This window comes from Epinephelus moara, chromosome 1 (genome assembly GCF_006386435.1).
Source record: "Epinephelus moara isolate mb chromosome 1, YSFRI_EMoa_1.0, whole genome shotgun sequence".
NCBI classification, from domain to species: Eukaryota; Metazoa; Chordata; class Actinopteri; order Perciformes; family Serranidae; genus Epinephelus; species Epinephelus moara.
This window is the reverse complement of record NC_065506.1, coordinates 11,540,731-11,563,647: the sequence shown is the minus strand read 5'-3', so window position 1 is coordinate 11,563,647 and position 22,917 is coordinate 11,540,731. Positions and strand designations below refer to the sequence as shown.

Below are 22,917 nucleotides of genomic sequence, written 5' to 3'. Positions count from 1 at the left end.
CACTTGACAGTGGTCTGACAGAATCAATGCAAACACTGGAGTTAAGCAAGTGCAACACACACACAGACAGACAGACAGAGAGTAGACAACCAAGACAGATCAGGGGAAGCTAAGAATCCACACTACACTCAGCAGTGTGTATCAACAGAGATCCAACCGGAGCCGCACAGCTGCTGATCCCAGACCAGCGTCTCCTCGCGTTAACTCCGCCCCAAACACAGACGTCACCGGAGTCACAGCCCGTGACGCGTGGACGCACCACTCTCTTCCTCCGTCCCGGAGCAAAGCATCATCAAAATCATCATCCATCACCTCCTCTCTCTGTCTCTCCTCTCCGTTGTCTTTTTTAATGTTAACTTCTGACTGATCGGGAGAACAGGGAGCGTCTGGAGAGCCTGGTGCGGCGCCTCTATCTCTGCTGAAGGATCTGCTTGCGCGGTGTTGTGTTTAAAGCTGGACACACAGGACAGAAAGGATCAGATTGTGTATTTTTTGGGGGATAACGTTGCTTTGCTCCGTGGATTTGCCTCAGTGTTGTCTGTCTTTATGTTTCCCTCTGTGGATGTTATAGTGCATTATCTCGGTCTGAATGAAGCTTTCTTTTTGGATTTGCACCGCGCCGAAGCTGTTTCTGGGTGACTGCCCTTTCTTTACTTGACAAGTCGCGCGTTATAATTATATTGCCGTTATCTTATGAGCTCTTTTCACATTTTAAAGCGTAACTTGTCTGTAATTTGTCAAACAATGCCGCGTTTTTCTTGAACGTGTGTTAGTAATTCATGAGGACAAATAGTGTGCGTTAATTATCGCGTAAAAAGAGGAAAGTTGGGCGCTCAAAGTTTTGGAGACTATCGATATGGCTATGGTGGCGTGGAGAAACACCGAGGGCGTCGGGGACACACAGGGGACCCTCTCCTCCTCTGTGTCCCAGGTCGCATCTCTGTCTCTGCCCGGGGAGCTGACGGGACACATGAACCCGGCGTCCTCTCTGGAAATACCCCCGGCAGCAGCAGCAGCACCCCAGGGCGCACCGCCGCCCAATCCATCCAGCACCACCACCACCGCCGCCACAAATAACAACAACACCTCCTCTTCCTCTTCCTCCTCCTCGTCCATGGACAAGCAGCAGAGCCAGCAGATCGAGTGCATCGTGTGCGGGGATAAATCCAGCGGGAAGCACTACGGACAGTTCACATGTGAGGGATGTAAGAGCTTCTTTAAACGCAGCGTCAGGAGGAACCTGTCCTACACCTGCAGGGCCAACAGGAACTGTCCCGTAGACCAGCACCACCGCAACCAGTGCCAGTACTGTCGCCTCAAGAAATGCCTCAAAGTCGGCATGAGGAGGGAAGGTACGGGCTGGCGTCCTCCTGTTGTTGCTCTCGGTATTATCACATCGTATTCTCAGCACCACACGCTCCAGGACGCTGTTCCTTCACATCCCAGTTACCGACATTATTTTCTGTCACCATGTCTGTCCTCTAAACTGATATTTTACACACGCTTCATTTGTGTAGCTGCATAATAATTTCATGCACACAGCCATTTGTGTTGCCTTTGTCTCCTCCGTGATATATCCCCCCCCCCCGCCTATTCACACTGTGATCATATCAGACTATTTGTCTCGGACACTGGTCTCTGTGCTGCGTTCACTGTCTCGCCTGTAATATCACACAGATTAGTGTTAGCATCTTGTAGCATGTTATATTATTGTTGCTACCGCGCTGTGCGTCCTTCACGGCCATTGTGTGGCATAAACAGCCCGGAGCCGCCTCAAATGTCACATGTTCATATTCGACAATAATTTCGCTATATTTTTGTCAAATTTCGATGATTTTTCGTTGAAATTGTAGCCTGACGTTTTTGGTTGATTAAGCGTGGAGTGTGTGTCGGTGTGTGTGTGTGTGTGTGTGTGTGTATGCTCGTAGGCTATTCATTATGCATGCTGGTCGAACAGGCCCAACGCAGCCGACTGTAGGCTAGCCTACTATCCCTGCTCCCAAAATAAATGACTGACATTTGAGAGTTATAAAAACAGCTTTATTGTAAATTTGAATAAAGTTGAAAACAGATTTGAGCACCAGAAATCAAGGAGAAATTAAACAGGCCTAGTAGACTACTGTCAAAGTGGCACGAGCGAAGTTAGTCGGCGTAAAGTAGCTAATATTGGAAGTGTTGAGTTCATGGTGCTCAGTTTGGGCCTTGAATTCAAACAATTTGAAAAAAATTAAGACACAAACTCTTTTTTCTCTCGACCGACATTATTTGCAGGTCGTGGCCTACAAATAGGCTAGATTTCCGAGCAACGAGCTGAATGTGACATTTCTTTCCAGGAGCTGTCTTAAACGCTTATTCATGTCCATTTGTGAGGAGCTAGTCCACCATAGGCTTACACTGGTCCTGTAAATGAGCTCTGTGTTTGTCTACAAGGTGTTTTATTGTTTTACTGACATCTCTGATGCTTTATCATGTTACTTTAAATGTTATGTGTATTGATCGCCTTGTAGCTTGATTTGACACGTGTGCTGTCTGTCTTCACAGCTGTCCAGAGAGGCAGACTTCCCACACAGTCTTATCACGGTCAGTTTGCTCTGACCAACGGAGACCCTCTGCAGTGTCACTCCTACCTATCGGGATACATCTCCCTCCTGCTGCGGGCCGAGCCCTACCCCACCTCCAGGTTTGGCTCCCAGTGCCTGCAGAGCAACAACATCATGGGCATCGAGAACATCTGCGAGCTGGCGGCCCGGATGCTGTTCAGCGCCGTGGAGTGGGCCCGCAACATCCCTTTCTTCCCGGACCTGCAGGTGACGGACCAGGTGGCCCTGTTGCGCCTCACCTGGAGCGAACTGTTCGTCTTGAACGCCGCACAGTGCTCCATGCCAGTCCACGTCGCCCCGCTGCTGGCCGCCGCCGGCCTGCACGCCTCCCCGATGTCCGCGGACCGGGTGGTGGCCTTCATGGACCACATCCGGGTCTTCCAGGAGCAGGTGGAGAAGCTCAAAGTGCTGCACGTGGATTCAGCAGAATACAGCTGCATCAAGGCCATCGTGCTGTTCACCACAGGTACACCCTCTGTCTCTACATCCAAACATGGCGGCCTGGATGGCTGCAAAGCTTCCATCTTTGTACACTGCAGAGCGGCCAGTGGTGTGATGTAGGAAATAAAATAATATCCAGTCAAACTACCACCAGAATAAACAAAATAAGAATCTGTTTATACAAATAAAAACATCACTCTATAGCAGACTGCATCGTGCATGCAATGTGTAATTAAAGATGGTTGAAAAGTGACCATTTTGATTTTTAAGAAAAATAAATTCTTATAAAAGACCGCCTTTTTGTTTTTAAGAAAATGGCCAGCAATTAGGCGTAAATAACCTACAAAATATAAATATGATAATGTTGACGGCCTGAACATTAGCTTAGTGAAAAATAAAATCTTGTTTAAACTCCACAGAAAATATTTATTTTTCTAGGAAAATCGTGAATGCACTTAAATGTGTATTTTCGTGTAGGTAATGCGCACCATTGAAAATGTATAAAATGTAAAATGAGAATAAAATGTGTTTTGGGGGGTTTGAGGATATATTTCATTAAAGCTAGAGTAAACTCAGCTTTGATTACATTCCTTATTTTACCAAAAAATAAATAAAATAAAACGTACACGTGCACAACATTTGTTTATTTATTTATTTTCCTATAAATTTCAGTTGGATCCCAAAATTATTATAAAGCCAAAAAAGAGAGGAAGAAATGAAAAAAATTATGTGCTTTAAAAAGTTTTTTTCATCACACAAGTTATATAATTCCTATGAACTCGTATGACCTTTGTTCGTCAGCCCTTAAAGGAACAAGCAAAACAGCAAATTATATCAGTATTATGAAGTGCATTTTTTATGATGAGATTTTAAAAGGCTGTGAATGAATTTGGTCAGGTTTGCAAACTCCATCAAATCCCTGCAGCCCCTAAGATATAAAACACCCTGCATGAATCATACAGTAGGCTATGCAAATGAATGAAAACAAGGCTGAGTGTTTAACATTTGACAGCATGTGATATTGTATTTCATTGTTGCTTCACACGAAAGACGCATCAGCAAAGTTTTGTATCAGTAGACTGTTTCCTATTATTGATCAGTTTGTTATTCATTTATTTTAAGCCCCAAATAGGAAACAGTTAAATTAACTGAAAATAATTTGTAGGCTTCATATTTGGCGTTAATTTATTTGTCAAATAATAAATTAAAAGAAGTAAGTTGGAGAAATTTAATTTTCTAAAAATCTATTTTTTTCCATTGCTTTAAATGTAAATTACAAAATATAGATATAAATGGGTGTATTTCATTTTAATCATATGTTTGATTAAATTCTTACACCTTTGAATTTAGCTTGAAACTAATCATACATAAACAGGTTTTACTGAATTAAGTGAAACTGTTGGTTTGCACTACATGGCAAAATGCATTCTGGTTCTTTCAGAGCCTTTTAATAAGAGTCAGAGTGATGTTTGATGGCTGGGTCATGAACAGTATCAAAAGGATGAGTAGCAGCCGAGTAAAAAATAAAAAAAGGTCTCCTGTGTAGGTCTATTTTAGTCCCCATGAGCACATCTGAACACGTGTCTTTAAACTGGGACACAGAAACCGTTCTTTAACCCCTGCTGCCATCAGGCCTGCAGCGTTACAGTACAAACACAGGGGTCTGCTGTGTGTGTACAAACAGTACACGTACAGTACGTAAAGGTCTATACAGTCACATTCTGCCTGTGGTCTGATACACATCAGCACTGTTACCGTATTTCTTGTCCTGACCATTATTTTTTAGATTCGATGGGAGCAATAGCGCCATCTTTGATCCCTGATAGCATGAGACTGATGAGAAAACCATTTGTCTTAATGACAGGCGTAAATAATGGCTTATTTGCCTCAAGCTGGTGTGTTTTCACCACAGTACAGATCCTGAGTGTAAATATAAAGATTTTCCATATTTGCGTATACCTGTTTTACTATTCTGTCACCCTCAGATCTGCTTATTATAAAATAAACTATTTGAAGCCAGCTACAAAAGCTCAGCAGTCTGCAATCCTGCGTTCCTTTAACACCTTGATCAGTGACATATAATAAATAGTCTCAAGTGAAAAACAGTAACACTTCAAGAGCAGAACCGTCTGAAAATATAGTTGCTTTTTGTTTCTGGTGGTCTTTTGCCTTATGATAATCATAGTTCACTTACACTACATCAGCCACTGATTTGTTCTGTCTTTCCTGTGCTGTTGTGTTTTGTAGTCTCTCTTTGCTAACATAGTGAAAATCATTTTACTGGTATTCATTCCGATGCCTGATTGAACCTGGTCTTGACCGCTTCTTCTCCTGCCTTTTCTTTTTTTTTTTTGTTTGGCTGTCGTTCTCTCTATCTGTAGATGCTTGTGGTCTGTCGGACGTGGCGCATGTGGAGGGTCTGCAGGAGAAATCCCAGTGTGCTTTAGAGGAGTATGTGAGGAGCCAGTATCCCAACCAGCCTAACAGGTTTGGGAAGCTGCTGCTCCGCTTGCCTTCCCTCCGCACCGTCTCTTCTTCTGTCATAGAGCAGCTTTTCTTCGTCCGTCTGGTGGGGAAAACGCCCATAGAAACTCTGATAAGGGACATGCTGCTGTCTGGAAGCAGCTTCAACTGGCCTTACATGCCTATTCAGTAGGGGAGAAAGCTACAGTGGTGCTTCTAAGGTCAGGAAGGGTCCCACAGATCAAATCGAGTCATTTCAGTCAGCGTCAGATGTCTGTTGCTTCGAACAAGGGAAAAACTGCCAGTGGAGTGATAATTACAAAATATCCTAATTCATGATTTTCTTACACCAACTGCCATTTTTTTGATCCCAGAGGAATGAGCTGCCTTATGCTGCGTTGTGTCCCTGTGTGACGAGAACAGTCCCTGAACTAAATGAACCATTTTGCCGTTAAACAATGTGACCCCACTGGCTGGATTTTTTTACTTGTTTGAAGACAAACAGTATTTCCTGAGATAAAATGACTGGTTATGATGGACATTTTTTTTGCAGTGTGGCGACCGCTCACAGTCTATGGTTTTTGGGATAACAAACAATATTTATTGGACCCTGTGTGTATATTTATCGTGCTTGTAAATTATGTTTTTGGCTCCTTTTTTAAATGTTTTACGTATTTTTGCCCCAGCAAGTGAGAAAACTGCAGGGATTGTCTTGTGTTGATCTGTTTCTTTTTTTGTTTGTTTGTTTGTTTCATACCTTCCAGACATGGCACTTTGGTCTAAAGGAACATTTCAGAAAGATTTGATGCAGGTGTTTGCAAACCCAACATCATCTGACTTTAATCTGTTTGCTAAATTCAGACTGAACAGTGAGATTAATGTTTTAGTTACTTTGGAGTCTTATTCTATTTACATTATCAACAATACAAAGATAAAGAGACAGAGATCAAAAAATATTTGGAAAATGCACTTCTCATGATCAGTGTTAGGTTGCGCCCAGTAATGCATTACTCCTTAGTTAATGTCATTACTTTCTTACATTAGTATTTCCTTAAATATTTTAGTTCCTGGCAGATGTAATTATTTCCTCTTGCCATAATGCTTAATTTCTTCTCTTTTTGCCTTCTAAAATCAATATTTAAACACTGCTTTTCCTCTTTAATTCATCAGATACTCGAGATCATGTTTGTTTCTCATCAAATTAGTGAATTTTGCCACTCAGAGAAATTTTTCTGTTATTTCTAATCCACACTGAGAGATGATGACAAGGCCAGTTATGGCAAAATAAATAAAGGGAAGGAAGCTGAATGTTAGCTAGCTGTGCGTTAATCTGATATTTTCATAATTAGAGGGTTTAAGTCAAAACTGTATTCTTTTGACATGTAACTTGTTACAGGGAAAAGTAATGACATTACTTTGCTGGATTAATGATTAATGCATTACCGAACACTCCTGATTCATTTATGTTTCCAGGTCTTTTACACTGATTGTCTCCGAGAGATTTAAAGAGCACTGGGCCTGATGTATAACTACAGTCTGTTAATGGGAGAAATGAACTGTACACTACTTCCCAGCTCAAAGTAACAAATCTATTTCATTATAATTCATGCATTTATGAGCCCAGGCCGCTTAATGGCACAATAGACCACTGCAGGGTATTGCTGAACTGAAAGTGTGTGTGTATGTGCGCATGCATGTGTCTATGCTGTGTGTGTGTGTGTGTGTGTGTGTGTGTGTGTGTGTGTGTGTGTGTGTGTGTGTGTGTGTGTGAGAGAGAGAGTGTGTGTATTTGTGTTTACTTCTTTTTGACAACCACTCTGATGTACTGTGAAAGCATATTGGTTAACATATTGGTACCGTATTAAATTATAACTCAAGATTTATAAATAAAGTGTATTTGGTTTATTTTGCCATTTTAATTCTATGTTGTTTATGACTGCCGCCACTCCCAAATGAGGAAAAAAAATGTGTGTGTCTATGTGTGTGTGTGAGCGAGCACGAGTTTGTGTGCTGAAATGGAGTAAGAAAATGAAAGCCAAGCTGAGCTGTGTGGAGCCTGTTTCTGACTGTAATACTGCCACTAATCACACATTAGAATCAGACTGAGTGCTTCCCATTGACAGGCCAAATGTACGTGTCAACGTTTATTTAAAGGCCTGCTGCAGGGAAACATTTAACTTTTCTCCTGCAGTTATGCTGCACTGGGTTTGATCAGGCGCTTAAACAACTCTAAAACATATTTGAAATATTTCAAATAATGCACACACACATATTAACCCTGCAGGCGAGATGTATATAATTTTTAAAGCAGAAGCAGGGTATGGATTTTATATTGGAGTGTGACATTGTTTAAGAAATAGTGGACCAATTATTTGCATAAATCAACACCTGAAATGTAAAAAAAAAGAGCATAACAACCATGAAAACTCACAAAAATGAACATGTGCTTATAGGGAGGAGTAGACCAGTAATACACATACAGTGATGTAGCTCTGTAGCCTCCAGTTATAGAATTTCATCTAAGTTAAACCAGTTTTTGACACTAACTTAACACCTCTTAACAAACGTGCACCTTTGTTATAAAGGCTTGTATTAATTCATAAAGGTGCTGAACTCTGCATAAGACAAGTGAGCAGAATGAAAATGGAATAATAATCATTTCTGTGTTGCCAGATTGGGGAGGACAGAGAGGATTAAGGCAGCTTCTTTGCTTCTTAGTGGACAGAGAGCTAATGAGGGGCCCCTGAGTGCTCTGTCACAACAGTTTACCCTGAGGAGGATGAAGCTGGGCGCTCCTCAGCCCCTGGGTGTTCTGGGCCAAAGGGCCAACATAAAACAATGGAGCATTTTCCCACACACGTACAGGTCCAAAACAAGAAAATGCCAAGGAGTCTGTAGAGTGCGATGGAGGAGGAAAATCAGATCGGCTGTGAGCAGGAGAAATAGCAGCACTGGAGTTTTATTTGCTTCCGTATTTACGTCACTTTTCTGAGGTTGGTCCAAGTCATAAATAAGAGAGCACCGCGTCTCTGCTGCTTTTAGGAACTGAGGCTGGATCAGTCATTACGCAGTGTGGTTTGGACTCAGCCAATCAGCTTTTAGGAGTGAAAGGGAGCAGCCAATCAGATCGCTCTTAAAATAAATATATTTTTGAAAATGTTAATATTCATAATTTCAAGTGAGGACTAACTATTGAAGAGACTGAGGCCCACGCATCAGAATGTTAAGAGATTTTAAGGCTTGCAAATTAGTAAATATAATAATATTTCTCTGATAATGTGCCACCCAGATGTTTGTTTGTTTTATGGATGAGTGATGAAATTAATCTTGATGCAAGTCAAACTTCTGTTCTTGAAGGCAGCATCCATTAAAAAGTATTATAATTTCTAAAAAACTAAATAAATAAATAAAATAAAATAAAAATCTGTTGTGATGTAGAAGCGTCTGGGGAAATTATTGAAAGCGTTAAATGTTCTTTAAAAAAAAAGTAAAAATATTTTCACCCACTAGTTCTGAGGAAAACTATGTTTTAGAATTAAACAACAAATTATATGACACCAAACGTACATTATTGTGCTGTGTATTTCTCACAGCTCCTGAGCAGGGACCAAAGTGGAGCCATTATTTTACCATTTTATAAGTTTCAGCTTTTACAGTAGACTACAATTGTGAAATAAAATCCCCCATTCAATATAATTATGGCAATTAGCCTACAACTGAATGTTAATAAATGAGCCATTGTTTACTGAGACGTGGCTGAGTTTATTTGTGATGTGAGAATATAAGTGCTGACTGCAGCTTCTCAATGACGTGCTTCAAACCAATAATTAGGCCGATCACTCCTAAATCTATAATGATGCCGAACTGGTTCATAATCCTCCACAAAATCTCATCTCAACACCATTATGTTGCCTGCGTGTATTTTTCTTTTTTTAAATGTGTAGAAATAACTTTGATGTAATAAAAATCGGATTATAATGTAGAGGGGTTTTTGAAAGAGATCATTTTTGGATCGAAGTGAAAGAAAAAGCGGCTCAGGTTTTTTTTAATCTGGAATATCGACAGTCCGTCCTGGAAAAAAAGAAAAGGGAAAGACAAAAGAAAAACACGTAACTTTTATAAAGTTCTTCTTTGTCTTTTGCACAGCGACGACGCAGCTTTACAGTCTGAGAAGACTTTAAATCATCCTGAATATCATCTGTTGTTGCAGATGAACTTTTCTTTGAGAAGCAGTCGATAGATGATGATGAAGATGATGATGAAAATCCACCTCGTCAGTCGCATTTTTCTCCTGTGTTCCTGTTACTTTTTTAATGTGTTTCACTGGTTTGCTTCAAGGCGAAAGGCTCACTATGGGATTCACGTGTGTTAATAACTATAGCCTGATAAAAATAATGCTGAATAAACTGTTGAATCATTGTGTAAATAGTTGAAATAGTTCTATTGAAATGTAGCCTAGGTAATATTTAATAATTTAGGGCCATCGGATAATATATTTTATAACCGAATATACTGATAGAAGTTTTACACTTAATATTTAGATGCATTTTTTCTCCAAGATTTCATCGGAAAACGTAGCACACTGCATACACCTCCAGTTCCGATATATTAACATCTTCACTCAACCGTCTGCCATTGAATATTGTACAAAAAACAGCATTTTTTTTTTCATTTTTATATTTTTATTTTATTTTATTTTATTTTATTTTATTGTAATTATTTCCATCGATTTTTAAACACTGATTTTAACATGTTTCTTTGTAGTTTCTGTTGTGAAAATCAAGTGTGAATGGGGAGAAAAATCATCCTATTTCCATAATAAAATACCTTCTAATTACATTAAAAGCATCATTTCGAGGGTTAGATCATTTTCACTCACTGCTCACCACAAAGCGCAGTGTTGGAAATGAACGATGATTAAACGGAGCATTTTAGTTTCAGAGTGGAAAAACAAAAAAACGATAAAACAAAAGACAGTAAATATTCCACACAGGTTGTGTGTGAGAGTCTGGGCCGATAGAATTAGGCTTTATCTTACTTAATGGTATTTTATCTCCATAAATCTTTTGATATTTATACACTGCAAATGATTTATGGAGGTCTATGGATAATTCCGCTGAATTGTATTTGATTACACACCTTTTTAATGTCTCCTACAGTCTTTATTTTATTTATTTCCCCTTGGTTATTATTAGGTTATTTTGAGCTTGTATTGTGGTTAATGTAAAGGTTACAAAGCGCCGCAGTGTTGAACTTTGTCCTGCAGGAAATAGGTGCATACACAGGCCTGTACAAGGATTTAATTTAACGCCTTTAATCTGACTTATTTTAGACTGAAGCTGAAACAAGCAGAATCCTGTTTTCCTGTCGCCCTATCGACAGATCTGTACCACCAATGGTCGTAACAGCGGCCCTCAGTAGGTCTATTGAATATAAGTCGATAAAAGTTGAGGTATGCAGCTCTGAGCGACTTCTTTGATTTGAGTTTGGTGTTGTTGTGAGATGCTGTACGTTCAGGAGAAGATAAAAAAAAACACTTTCATGGCTGGAATGAAGCTCCATCTGTCTGAAGCTGGCATTAAACGGACCTGCAGGCTAAAACATCTGAGAAGTAATTTCACATTTTGTGCGGAAAGCCTGTTCAAAAGCAATATCTGTGGGACACATTTAACATGGAAACCTCATCACATCAGAGGAAGATCTCCTTTAATCTTTTACAGGTGATCAGTAGCTCCGCTTGACATACTAAATACATTTTTGTCATTTAATTACATGCTGGAAATACATTACACTGTGTGAAATGCGTTTGTCCACACTTCTTTCATCATGTGTTTTCCACTTTGCTCTGTGAAATAGGTGAAGTCCAACTCAGACCATCTATCTATCTATCTATCTATCTATCTATCTATCTATGTGGGCACATCCAAGCTGCTGGGAAAAGAGAACAGGCTCTTTTCTTCTTCTTCCATTATTTCCCTTCCTTGTCCCCAAATTGCCCTTTTAATCCTGTTCCATGTGTAAGACTGACATCATGCCACTCTGGCTCCCTGCTCTGATGTCTCCAAGCTGACACTGTGAATCAAGAGGTTCCCCTGGCTCCTTGCAGTGACCTTTGACCCCTGGCTGCCCTTTTCCTGACACTGGCTCAAGAGAAGGGGGATATGATGGTGCTGAGATGCTCAGGGATGATGAGCTGCAGCATGAAGCTGTCAAACACTGCTACAGTCTCTGGATTTAATGTAATGTATCTAAACTTGGCTAAAAAGGTGATTATTAATCACAGAGCAATCATCATTAAAGGAACACTGATCTCAGTTGCTCTCTGGCAAAGATGATGGTTTTGGTTTTGTTTTAAATTTGGCTTTATTCCTGTCATTTTTCTCCCCCTCACGTGAATAATGCACATTTACACTCAGGGAAGGCAAAGCTAAGGCAAGTGCCACGCCTCAGCGAGCCCATCTGATGCTCATGAAAACAAATTCTTAAAAGCAGTGAATGTGGGAGGAAGGCTGTCTGCCGAGGAGCCCCCTCGCAAAACATTTCAGCGACCAAGGAGGAAAAAAAAAACGCACCAATCAACTCAAGGACTGTACAAAGAGCGGTCTGTCGTTGCTAAGAGACAGATGCAGAATAACCTCCATGAGAAACCTGACCATGACCCTTCCTCCTCCTCCTCCTCCTCCCAAACAGTCTCTCCCTCTCCTACCCAATTACTACTGAACATTAAAGCCCACCTCTGTCACATTAAAGCTGAAAGGCAGGGAGGTGGAGGAGGGGTGGGGTTTGTTAAAGAGTGGTAAGAAGCTGCACACAAGATTTTGGATTATTCCTTACAGCAAAAATAAAGCTTTTTTTTTTACACGGGAGAATGAATCTGTTTTGGGTGCAGCAGGCATGAAGGGGTGGTGGTGTGTTTTATGCAGGCTGGTGGATGGGCGGAGTTTGGGATGGATAAGAAGCGGGTGGGGATGGGCAGAGGGAGTCTGTCAGGCGAATGAGAAGATGAAGATTTGACAGAGAGGTGGCCGAGAGTTCAGCTTATATGAGGCCTGTCGATTAGTGCGTTTGTGGCTGACAGGTGGAATCCCAGGGGTACGTCTGTCACTGCGTCTGCTGCCAGGCCGGGCCCACAACCACCACCACCGCCACCACAGGAGACACCCATGGGCGGGGATATGCTGCAGACACGGAGGCACCTCATTGGACTGGCTCTGCAGCCCTGCCTCCCAGTCAGAGCCTAGATTAAAGCTTTATTGTGCACAGAAAGCAGGGCGAAAGTCATGTTAATCCCCCACTAATACATTGCTATCAGTGATCTGTTTTTACAACACGATCCAAACAAGCTTCCTGGAACTGGTATTAATCTGACCAAAGGCACAATAGATTTTTGGGCCCATGTGAAATAGTACTTTTTGTTGTTGTGGTTGTTGTTGTTTTTTTAATATGAAGGTCTACTGTTGCAGCAGTGCATGTGAAAAGCACAGTCTTGAGAGGGCCTCTGCTGTTGCTAAGATCCATTAAGATGCAAATCTTCCCTTTTTTTTAAATTGAAAAGGCAACTGGGGCAAAAGGAAAAATCATACTGGGATGAAGAAAATAATGCCAAGACTTAAATCTAGACATCATGGCCAAAGTCAGATGAGAGCAGTGACAAAAGTGGGTCACGTGAAACTTCTCTGTGCATGTAGTGATACATGGAAGAGTCAAATGAAATGTCAGCCGTCCAGAATGTCCAAGATACAGTCAGATTGTAACAATTAAAGCAATCAGGGTTGTTTCATGTCATAACAAGCAGCTCATTGGCTTAAAACTTATCTACTTTTATATAAAAGAGGTACCTGGAGTATCAGGTTCACTGTATGGTTTTGTTGTTGACACTCTCTTCAAGTGGTGAAAAGAAACTAAGTTCAAGTACATACTTAAAGGGTACCTCCTGTGTTTTTCAACCTGCACCCTATTTTCCCAAGCTTTTATTTTAATTAATTTTTTATATACTTTATTAATATAAAAATGTCTAAGTGACTAATGGAAACAACATTTGTTTAAGTCCGCCCAGTATTGAGCAAGAACACTGCAGTCAGCAGCAAAACAGGCTGCAATGTAACCCACTCGGGGCATTTGTGCATCATCAGTTTACGTCAACTAGAAGTGCTTGTTTTTGCCCCTGAAATGCTCAGGTTGTTATTCTAAGTGTCTGACAACATTATGGATAGGATGCCTACAGAGACGACCTTTTCGTTAAAGAGTAAGATCCTTTAGGTTAAACCAGAAACAGCCCTCAAGTTGCTATCGCCAAACCCACCAGCCTCCATTTAAATAAACAGTAATTTTATCATGATAAAACAAACATCATTAAAAGTCAATGGAAAAACAAAATAAACTCAAAAAAATGGTTTGTCTTTCCACTGTTCAAACAATCACCAGCTCTGCTTTGTTCGAAATAAACCCCTAATTTACAAAGTTAGCTGTTAAAACACGCTGGCTCTATAGACACTAAAATTACAGTTTATTTAAATAGAGTCTGGTGTGGTTGGCAATGGTGACTTCAGGGCTGTTTCTGCTTAAACAAAAAGGATCTTACTCTTTAACTAAGAGGTCTATCTTTGTAGAGATCCTGTCCATAGATTGACAAACACTTAATAATCTGAGCACTTGTTGACCGTGCACAAATGCCCCGACTGTTTACATTGCAGCTGGGTTTGCTGTTGCTGACTGTAGCAGTCTTACTCAATATTGGACCAACTTCAAAAATTGTTGCTTGTTTTAATCACTTGGATGCATAAATGTGTAGATATGGTTCATCTAGAAAAATACTTAACTTACACTTGAAATACAATTTTGTGGTATGTATTTCACTTGAGTATATTAATTTTCTGTCATTTCACATACAATTCCAGTGCAGTTCAGAGGGAAATATTGTTGCTTTTTACTCTGCTACATTTATCTGACAGTTATAGTAAGTGATTGCACAATCATCTAATAAAATATGATGCACTGTTAAAAATTGTTTTCTGTCATATAATGCTACAGTTTTGAAAGTTCATGTTAAATGTGGTCAAAGTTTTAAATAATGAGGTAAACGTACGTAAATGTTATCCCTGTGAACAAAAATCTCAGGCTTCAAACCATTCTCTGAGTTTTTTCTATTTTGGCTACAAGATGAGGTCAGATCATGACACATATCTTTATATGGTCATCTGCTCCAGGCTACTGCATGTGTTTACATAACATATGCCGCTACATGTAGCTACATGCTAACATCAGGGAAACATTTAAGACTCATACTAAAGTAATCCCTCTCAATCATCACGTAAGAACTGCTGTAAGTGTGTGGAACTGTATTTATCTGCAGAGACTCTGCCCTCTGCCCTCTGCCCTCTGCCGATATTTTCTTATTTTATTCCTATTTTGCTGTGTTTAGGATGTTCCTGGGCACAGTGCTCAGGTGAGGTCAGGACTTTATAAAAAGGTAGCAACTAATTGCCAAAAAAATGCAAAGCCAACAAGAGTGAATTTCCCCGATTTCAGATCATATTCCTGCTGTATCATGTCCAGTCATGTTTAGAAACTTTAACTGATGATTTTTAATGGGAGAAACTGTCACTAAACAGTTATTTCCCCAGCTGTAATGACCATGCCCAGGCGCAGAGATGGAGCACCTTGAAACGCTGACCGATTAGATTAGACTGGGCTTTGTTAGATACAGACCTAAACCAGAGTGTCTCAGAAAGAGGGTGAACATAAGTGTTCCAGCACAGATAGTACTAGGAAAATAAATGCCTTTAAACATTAAAGCATGCAAATATGTTTGAGTAGAAATCCAAAGTACAGGGCTGAAAAATGAAGCCATTATGGAAGTGCCAAAAACTGCGATTTGAACGGCCACCATGACTGGCTCTGGACACCAGTCAGTCCCCATAGACTTGAGGGCGGGCTGCTTTGAGTGACAGGCTGCCTGTAGTGTCCTTAGCTCAGATCCACCGATCACTCCTCCACAGCTCTACCCTCTCGTCCAAATAAGGTCACTTCTGGCTCCATAAAAACAAGATGGCCACGGCTATAATGCCAAACTCCATGCTTCGAAATGGGATTCTACAAACCAATGGGTGACGTTACAGTAGCTACTTCCAGTATTTTTCCAGTCTATGGTATGAACCTAAAAATAGCATAATAGCTCCCCTTTAAATCAGCTTCCAGCCTCATCATAAAAAACTGTGTCTAGCTCCTTGACATGTTTCAGATGACTGAGTTGTGAGCAGCAAAGACACATTTTCCAACAAAAAATTTTCTCATGGTTTCTTTTTAAGAGCTGTTTGAGGCACAAATAAGTAAAATTATCCAATATTTCACAAAAAGGTTAGAAAAAAAGTCACTTTTTTGAAATTGTGTATCGGAACTTAGTTTTTCTTCTTTTCTGCCCAATGAATTGTCTGATGACCCCTCAGATTTATCTAGTGACCCTCTGGAGAATGGAGATGAGGTTGAGATGGTCTGGTGATCAGGTAGGAGCAATGATCTGAATTACCACAATCCGTCAGCATACTTGGTCACCAAGATAAACTGAACATTAAAAAAACGTCTGTTTCAATCACACTTATTTGCCAGTTTATTAGGTACACCTAGCCAAAATGAATGTAGTCTTATACAACAGTCTTACAAAAGTAATGCTCTAACTGAATAATTTTAAAAAGTAAAGAAAAAAAAGATAAAACATGCTCGAGCTCTGCTTTTTTGTTTTTGTTTTAGGGACCTATGAAGACGGACAGAAGCCAACTGATGTTACAAGAAAAAAACGGTACAAGGTACCTTGGGGCAATGTTGGACATGAAACTATCAAAGAAACATCTCGTTGACAGGGGACAGTGATGCATGCAGACATTCGTGGGCAATGATATAAGGTAGCATCGCACAAAGGGATGAGTGATATCACAGAGGATTTCTAGTGGACACTTGTCTCCTGTGTTTGCTGTTGCCTATTATGTAGCATTGTCCTCAACAAAGACAGAAAGACGTTGATTTTCTCCTCAGCACTTCTTAATCATCAGTGATCATTCATGGGTCACGGGAATATTGTCTGCGTGCTGTGACCTTTGACCTCTTGATCTCCTGACTACTGGTTGTTTGTAATCTTGCAGATCTAGGAGACTGGATGTCAGTGGCTCAGAAAATCACTGAAATTCCTCTAGGTTAACTTGATAGGTGTCACTTTTGTTTTTCTGTCTCTTTTGTAAGGATTGTATGGCGATAATGCTGAGACATGTGGGGCGGGGGTTGGGGCTCTGGAAGCCACGAGCAGCAAGCTGGAAATGGGTTGATTTTAAAGCAATAGGTAACACTGTGCAATGTGTGACTTGGCATATAGCAGACTAAAAAAACTGCAGGAAACAGATGCAGCTTGAATTTTATAAAATGTGTTTGTAATAATATACTGTCACAGCCTCAGCTGTTCTCTGATGCTTTTAAAAAAACCCAAAAGACATCACAATAATGAATCCAGCTCACTGGGACACTCCTCTGAATTTTGATCATAAAGGATTCCAACTGTTCTACTCAGAGTCTGAGTCAATGGATCAGACTGTCCCTCTGCTTTTACATTTTCCCTGACAAGCAGCCCACATGGACACAGATATCATGGCTCATTCCTCCATTCACAGGAAGCCATTTGCAGCTATTCATTCTCATAGAGCATGAATCTTTCACAAAGGTTATATCCATCATGTATGAGTATGGAGCCCTCATTTAGTTCAGTCAGTGTTCCCGTTTTTCTCATTACTTGACTGCGTCTGAAACGTCTCAGTGGATGGGAGAAAACCTCAGACTGGGATTGGATGAATGAGATCTGTAAAATGTGACAAAACAAATCCACGTCTTTTTATTCAGGCATCAGGACAACTTTTAAATCTGAAACTACATTTGTCACCATATTTCTTTCAATTAAAAAGCAATGGAAAATGAAATCTGTTAATTTGTTTATTTACTGGATCCCCATTAGCTGGCACTTTAGTGACCACTAATCATCAAGGACTTAAGACATAATACAGTATATATAATAATTTACATAAACATACAGTTAAAATAGTGCAGTCAAATATATAGTGCAGTCAGAAACTTAGATGTATAATATTAATACAAACAAGATACACTATAAATTGGTCATTGCGTTCACAAGTTCTTCAAAGAAGGATCAGAAGGCTACAAATATAATGAAGTTTTAATTGTTTTTTAAATGACAGTTTGTTATGTGCATAAATTATGTGAAAAGGTAGTAAGCTCCAGTTCACTATAATGTAATGACATGCACTTGCATTTAAAAACTATTTGGAACTTGTGCACCAAATATAATGGCAAGTAAATTGGCCAAAACTGTCTAAATGATACTGTTATATACTCTAAATTTGAAGTTGTCACCTGACATGTGGAGAGGTGTCACCACTGGTGTCCATGTTGATATCAGACTGTTATTTGGATAAATAGGGAGAGTTTACAGTGGGGGTGGGGCTCTCCACTCTGCTGCAGGTACTTGTTTAAATGTAGGCCTATCTAATGAGACATTTGGATTCCGAAAGAAAATTCTTGTTCAGTGCAGCCTTGAGGGGAAATGTAATGGTCACTTTAGCAAGCAAGGTATATCAGCTCAAAACTCAAAAGTTTGCAACTCCAAATGTGTCTGAGTGCAAACCGAGGCATTCGTCTATTGAGCTGAGTTGTAATTGCATTAGTTTACATACATGAAATTAGCTTTGTGGGCCTTATTCAGAGTGCTGTCGAGGGAACTTTAATAAAAGCATCTATTTCACGTAAAGCAGATGACATATGAAAATCTTTCCTTCTACATGTTAATAAATTGAAAAGCCTGTGTAGGTCAGGATTATTGTCTGTCTCTGTGCTAAAAGTACATCTGGATTTTGAGTGTCTGTGTTGCCATGACTCACTTTCTATGATTGCACATCATACTTACAGTGTTTCATTCAATTGTGGAAAAACAGTACATTCATAATCTTGTCCCATTTTTAAGTACATGATTCGAAACAAATGGAGGAAATGAATCTTAATCAAAAAACTAGCATCAGTTTTGCATTTGGGTTGCGTGCAAAGAGAGTCTCTCCATTTAGATGTGTTATGTAATGGGAGGCTGTAATCTGTTATATAATAACAGAGTAAGTGAAATGTGCCGCGCTTACATTGGTGGGCTCCAGGATTTGTTTTTATCTCACAGCCCAAATTGTTTGTTCTCTTTAACATCTGTAAGATAGCAAAAATTAAAGTTAAAATATTGCTTACATAATGTTAAATTAACCCTCTCAGCCTGGCTTCGGCTCTTAGGTGCAGCAGAGGACACAGTGTGAGATATGGGTCACATTTTTTATCTTGACACAGCTCTCACAGTGTTGTTGTGTTGTTTCAAATAAAGACAAAAAATAACCAAAAAATAATCTTTGGGGAAAAAATTAAGAATTTTGTTTCAGATTTATTTTTGCTCTGAGCCAGAAATATATTTTTTTCATCCAGTTTTCTTTGAATTGGACCTTCACATACCTTGTTCTTTTCTCAAAGGTCTTGGTGGCCATGTGTGAAGGAATGTTTTTCAGAGGACACAACAGGCTTATTAAACAGAATATGACATGGTTGACCTAATACAGTTAGGGAATGTGGTTTGGGTTGAGATTTAAGAAAAAAAAAGCAGAATGTGTATTTGCAGCTGCGGATAGAATGACTGAAATGTGTTTCAGAGAAACTTTAATCATTTTTTTTTTCTTTGTCAGGATGGCTTTTTCCACTTTTGTTTTCCTCCTCAGTCTGCAACTCACTGGGTGCTGTGTACTTTCCTTCTCAACCTGTGTAACACTGACACAGTAATGCACTGCACAGGACATACAGATCCACACATACAGGACACAGGAACATAGAATATGTCATTTATTATTGACAGATAATGTAACTTTTTTTCAATTATCTGCTATAGTAAGAAATGTGAAATGATGCTTCCTGTGTGCCAAAGGCCGATTCCCACAGAAAAAGTGTGAGATTGTTGGTGTAACTGATGAATTTTAGGGATACACTAACATCAGGTTTGCTCAGACATAGGGTTGCCATTTAAAGGTCCTGTTAATCTGGCATAAATATTTTTTATTAACCTTTAGGTCTATAAAATGTGAAAGTTCTTATTACATTTCCCAGAGTCCAATGGGACAGCGTCAGATTGCTTGGGTAATTGACCAAAAGAAATTAAAAATGTGAATGGTTTCAGCTGTATTCTGATAAGGCAGACAGGCATTTTAGAACTGAACATCTCTCATGAGCTGTATATCTATTACGTTATATACTGATTATCAGCACCAGAAGGTTGCCAGTATATGTGAAACCCCCCATTGACCACTTCAACTAATTACATTACATTTAGCAGGGGCGTAGATTTTGCTTCAAAATTGGAGGGACACGTAAGAAACAGGGAAGGTTGGAGGTCCTCCCCCAGGAAATACTGAGAGTCAAACATTTAATTTACTACATTTACTGATTTTTCTATGCACCAATTTGTGCCTTTCCTGCATCAGTCTCAAGTGGAAATGTCTTTAATTTTGTCAAATTAAAAGCCCTCTGCTACTTTCATGTTTGTATGTTCTTAATATTCAGGGGGACATGTCCCCTGCATCCCCCCGAAAATCTCCACCTATGAGGTCTAGTTAGTTTGCAAAATGAGGATGAAGGAAGCTGAAATGAGTCATAATTTTCTGCATTACACAAGAAGGGAGAAAAAAGTAGATGAGAGGAGAAGGAAGAGAGGCCTCCGATCCTGCAGATGGTCTGTCAGCTCCATTCAAACAACTAAATACAATCAGCGCTTCACTTTTACCTGCACATTGCTCTGATGATGAAATTTTCACTTCATCATCAAGAGGAAGTTTATGAATAGATATTCCTTTTCAGACTGAGTCGGTGGGGAGAAGTCATCTCGTCCTCATCACATTGAATCACATTCTGTCATAAATGGTTTGAACTGCTGGTGTACTCGCTATTTCTCTGTGCTGAGGATATTTTTGGCTCTCCAATGTGGCAAACACAGAGATGCACAGAGAAAGAGAGAGAGAGATAGAGTGATGGCTGTCAGAGGCTCACAGAACTCCCCCGGCAGGCAGTGTGTGAGATCTGGGGCCCTGGGGCCCTTTGGATGGCTCACGCTGAATGGCTGCCCTGGCGAGGTGACCAGGCTCATTGAGAACAGGTTACGAGGGGAAGGGAATGCTTTTGCTCTGCGTTTGGCCCCCTGACCCACTGTCCAACGTCTGCCTTGGCAGCTTTGAAACCCAACATATTTATTTGCAACGCTCTGAAGAGAGAGGGTGGAGCGGCTGTCAGAATAAAGTCATCGTCCTGCTGACAGCTTCATCTGCTGTTGAAGGGCAGCTATGACAGGCGCACAATGTCGCTGCGTCGGCCAGCCCTGGGCGAAGGACTGTCATCTGTGGACATGCTGGGAATCTCGCAACCATGTCCCCTCCCTCCCCTCTCCCAAGCTCCCTTGATATGCCAGAATTATTTTTTTGGCCCTGTTAGAAATGTTTTTCATCTCAGGGTACAAGGATGTCAACTGGGTAACATGTGGGAACTCTCCGTTGCTCAGAGGGAGTCCATGCTTTTGTTGGTTTTATCAATATGAAGGAGGGAAAAGATCAAGCAGAAATGTATGTGTCCATCATGCCTAAATACATTTATATGTAGAGATATAAGTACATGTAAGTATAAATATATATCATCTGCAGATAAATCAATGTTCTCTCTAAGCTGGTATTTGTTTTGGGAGCGTTGTCTAATTACAGTAAATCAATCCGTCACACTGACCAAATAATAACATCCTGACATGTAAATAAGCTGTTGTTTGAATGTTGGTTGGCTGCACACTGAGGAACCCTGACACACAAAGATATAAACACAAACAGTATAATGTCAGCTTTAAGTAGAAAATCTGCACTTTTTTTATGTGCAACCTTTCTTTAATTAATTACATTTTTTTTCTTTTTTGCAGCACATAAGATGCACTTTTTCCTCACAGTTTTAGTAATTGATGACCAAACTGACCGAACCACTGCAAGCCAACACTAAGATGTATAAATGGAGACATAGGCTGACAGCAAAGCAACCTCTGTGTACGGGCCCTGTGCAGGTAATTGCCTTAGCAATACTCCTGGTGCTGAAGCAGCAGTGCTGCGACCAGTTGGCGTCATGCTAATATGCACGGGGCACCCGTCATCCTTTCCTATCAATAAGTCATTATCTGAGCCATGCTACTGATGGGCATCCTGCAGGCCTCTCTGCAGCTCAGACAAAGAGGATCGAGGGAATGTTGGAATTCTGCCCATGTATGAGGTGTGAATCATGCCACAAAAAGAGCATGAACACCACCACAACATAAACGGGTGTTCAGACTGTATTTAGGTCCCCTCACACTTTCGCAGGTTCAGACTTATTTACTCACTAAATAATCTGAACACTGTCACTATTATTTAGAGGAGAGAAGCTCTGTGTTGATTAAAATGTTGACACATTCATTTGGGGCGAAACCAAATATTACAATGAGTTAACAGAAATAAGCTTTACAAGTGTTTCATGCTTTACAAATCTTCTTGCCCTAGATTTTTTCCTCAAGCCTCTTTCACACATGCAGTCTATCCCTAAAATGGGAGCAGGGATATTCAGGAAAATCTGTACTACCTATTCCCTCCGCAAGACCTAGTGAAATTTTGGGGAAAATGCTGGTACATCTGTGTTGGGGAAAAAAGCAGTAACATTGCAGGAAGAGACACATAAAGGGTTACAGAGCTGATGATATTTTTAAATGTGCAACTTGTTTACGGCTTAGCTTATCATTATGTTGCAAATGTAATGTCTCACAAACTCGTTGAATTTTAAATACATTGCAGGAACACTGGGCAAAAACAGCTTCTCACCTGGCATGTTACTGAAAATAACGAGAGATGTCTTTGGCCACATACACGTTCATCCAGCCTTACCCCATCATCTTCCTCTATTAAATTTTATGGTGGTTGGCGCATTTAAGTGTTGAATTACGCCATCTGCTGGACCATCCCTTGCCCCATCCATTCCAGCATTGCCATGGCATGTGTGAAAGGGTGCATTACGGTAATGTTCCTGAATGTAATGCACATGTGAATAGTAAGGTCAAGGTCAAATTTATTTATATGGCACATTTAAAAACAACCAGAGTAGACCAAAGTGCTTCACAAGCATAAAAGAAACTAACAAAATACAGAAACACAGCAACAGAGTAGAAATCACTAGCTGTGCCTAAGAAGTTATCTCAGTAATTTATCACAAATTATGTGTGAAAGAGGCTTTTGACTGTAAAGATGAAAATACAACATTATTTAAAACAAAGTATCAGGTCTCTTATCAAGGA

The 22,917-nt window shown here is 40.1% G+C and overlaps 1 protein-coding gene across 2 annotated transcripts; it reads left to right on the top strand.

Moving 5' to 3' along the window:
• The first annotated feature begins 289 nt into the window (after positions 1 to 289).
• On the top strand, positions 290 to 7,537 carry LOC126392711 (COUP transcription factor 2-like). 2 transcript variants are annotated; one of them, XM_050048285.1, is made up of 3 exons: positions 290 to 1,385; positions 2,542 to 3,066; positions 5,423 to 7,537. In XM_050048285.1, the coding sequence occupies exons 1-3, from the start codon at positions 857 to 859 to the stop codon at positions 5,695 to 5,697; spliced, it is 1,329 nt and encodes a 442-aa protein (XP_049904242.1). In that variant the 5' UTR covers positions 290 to 856; the 3' UTR covers positions 5,698 to 7,537. The 2 variants fall into 2 exon arrangements, with proteins under 2 accessions (XP_049904242.1, XP_049904251.1); XM_050048294.1 differs by having other exon boundaries at positions 290 to 1,352; positions 5,423 to 7,490.
• The last annotated feature ends 15,380 nt before the right edge of the window (positions 7,538 to 22,917 follow it).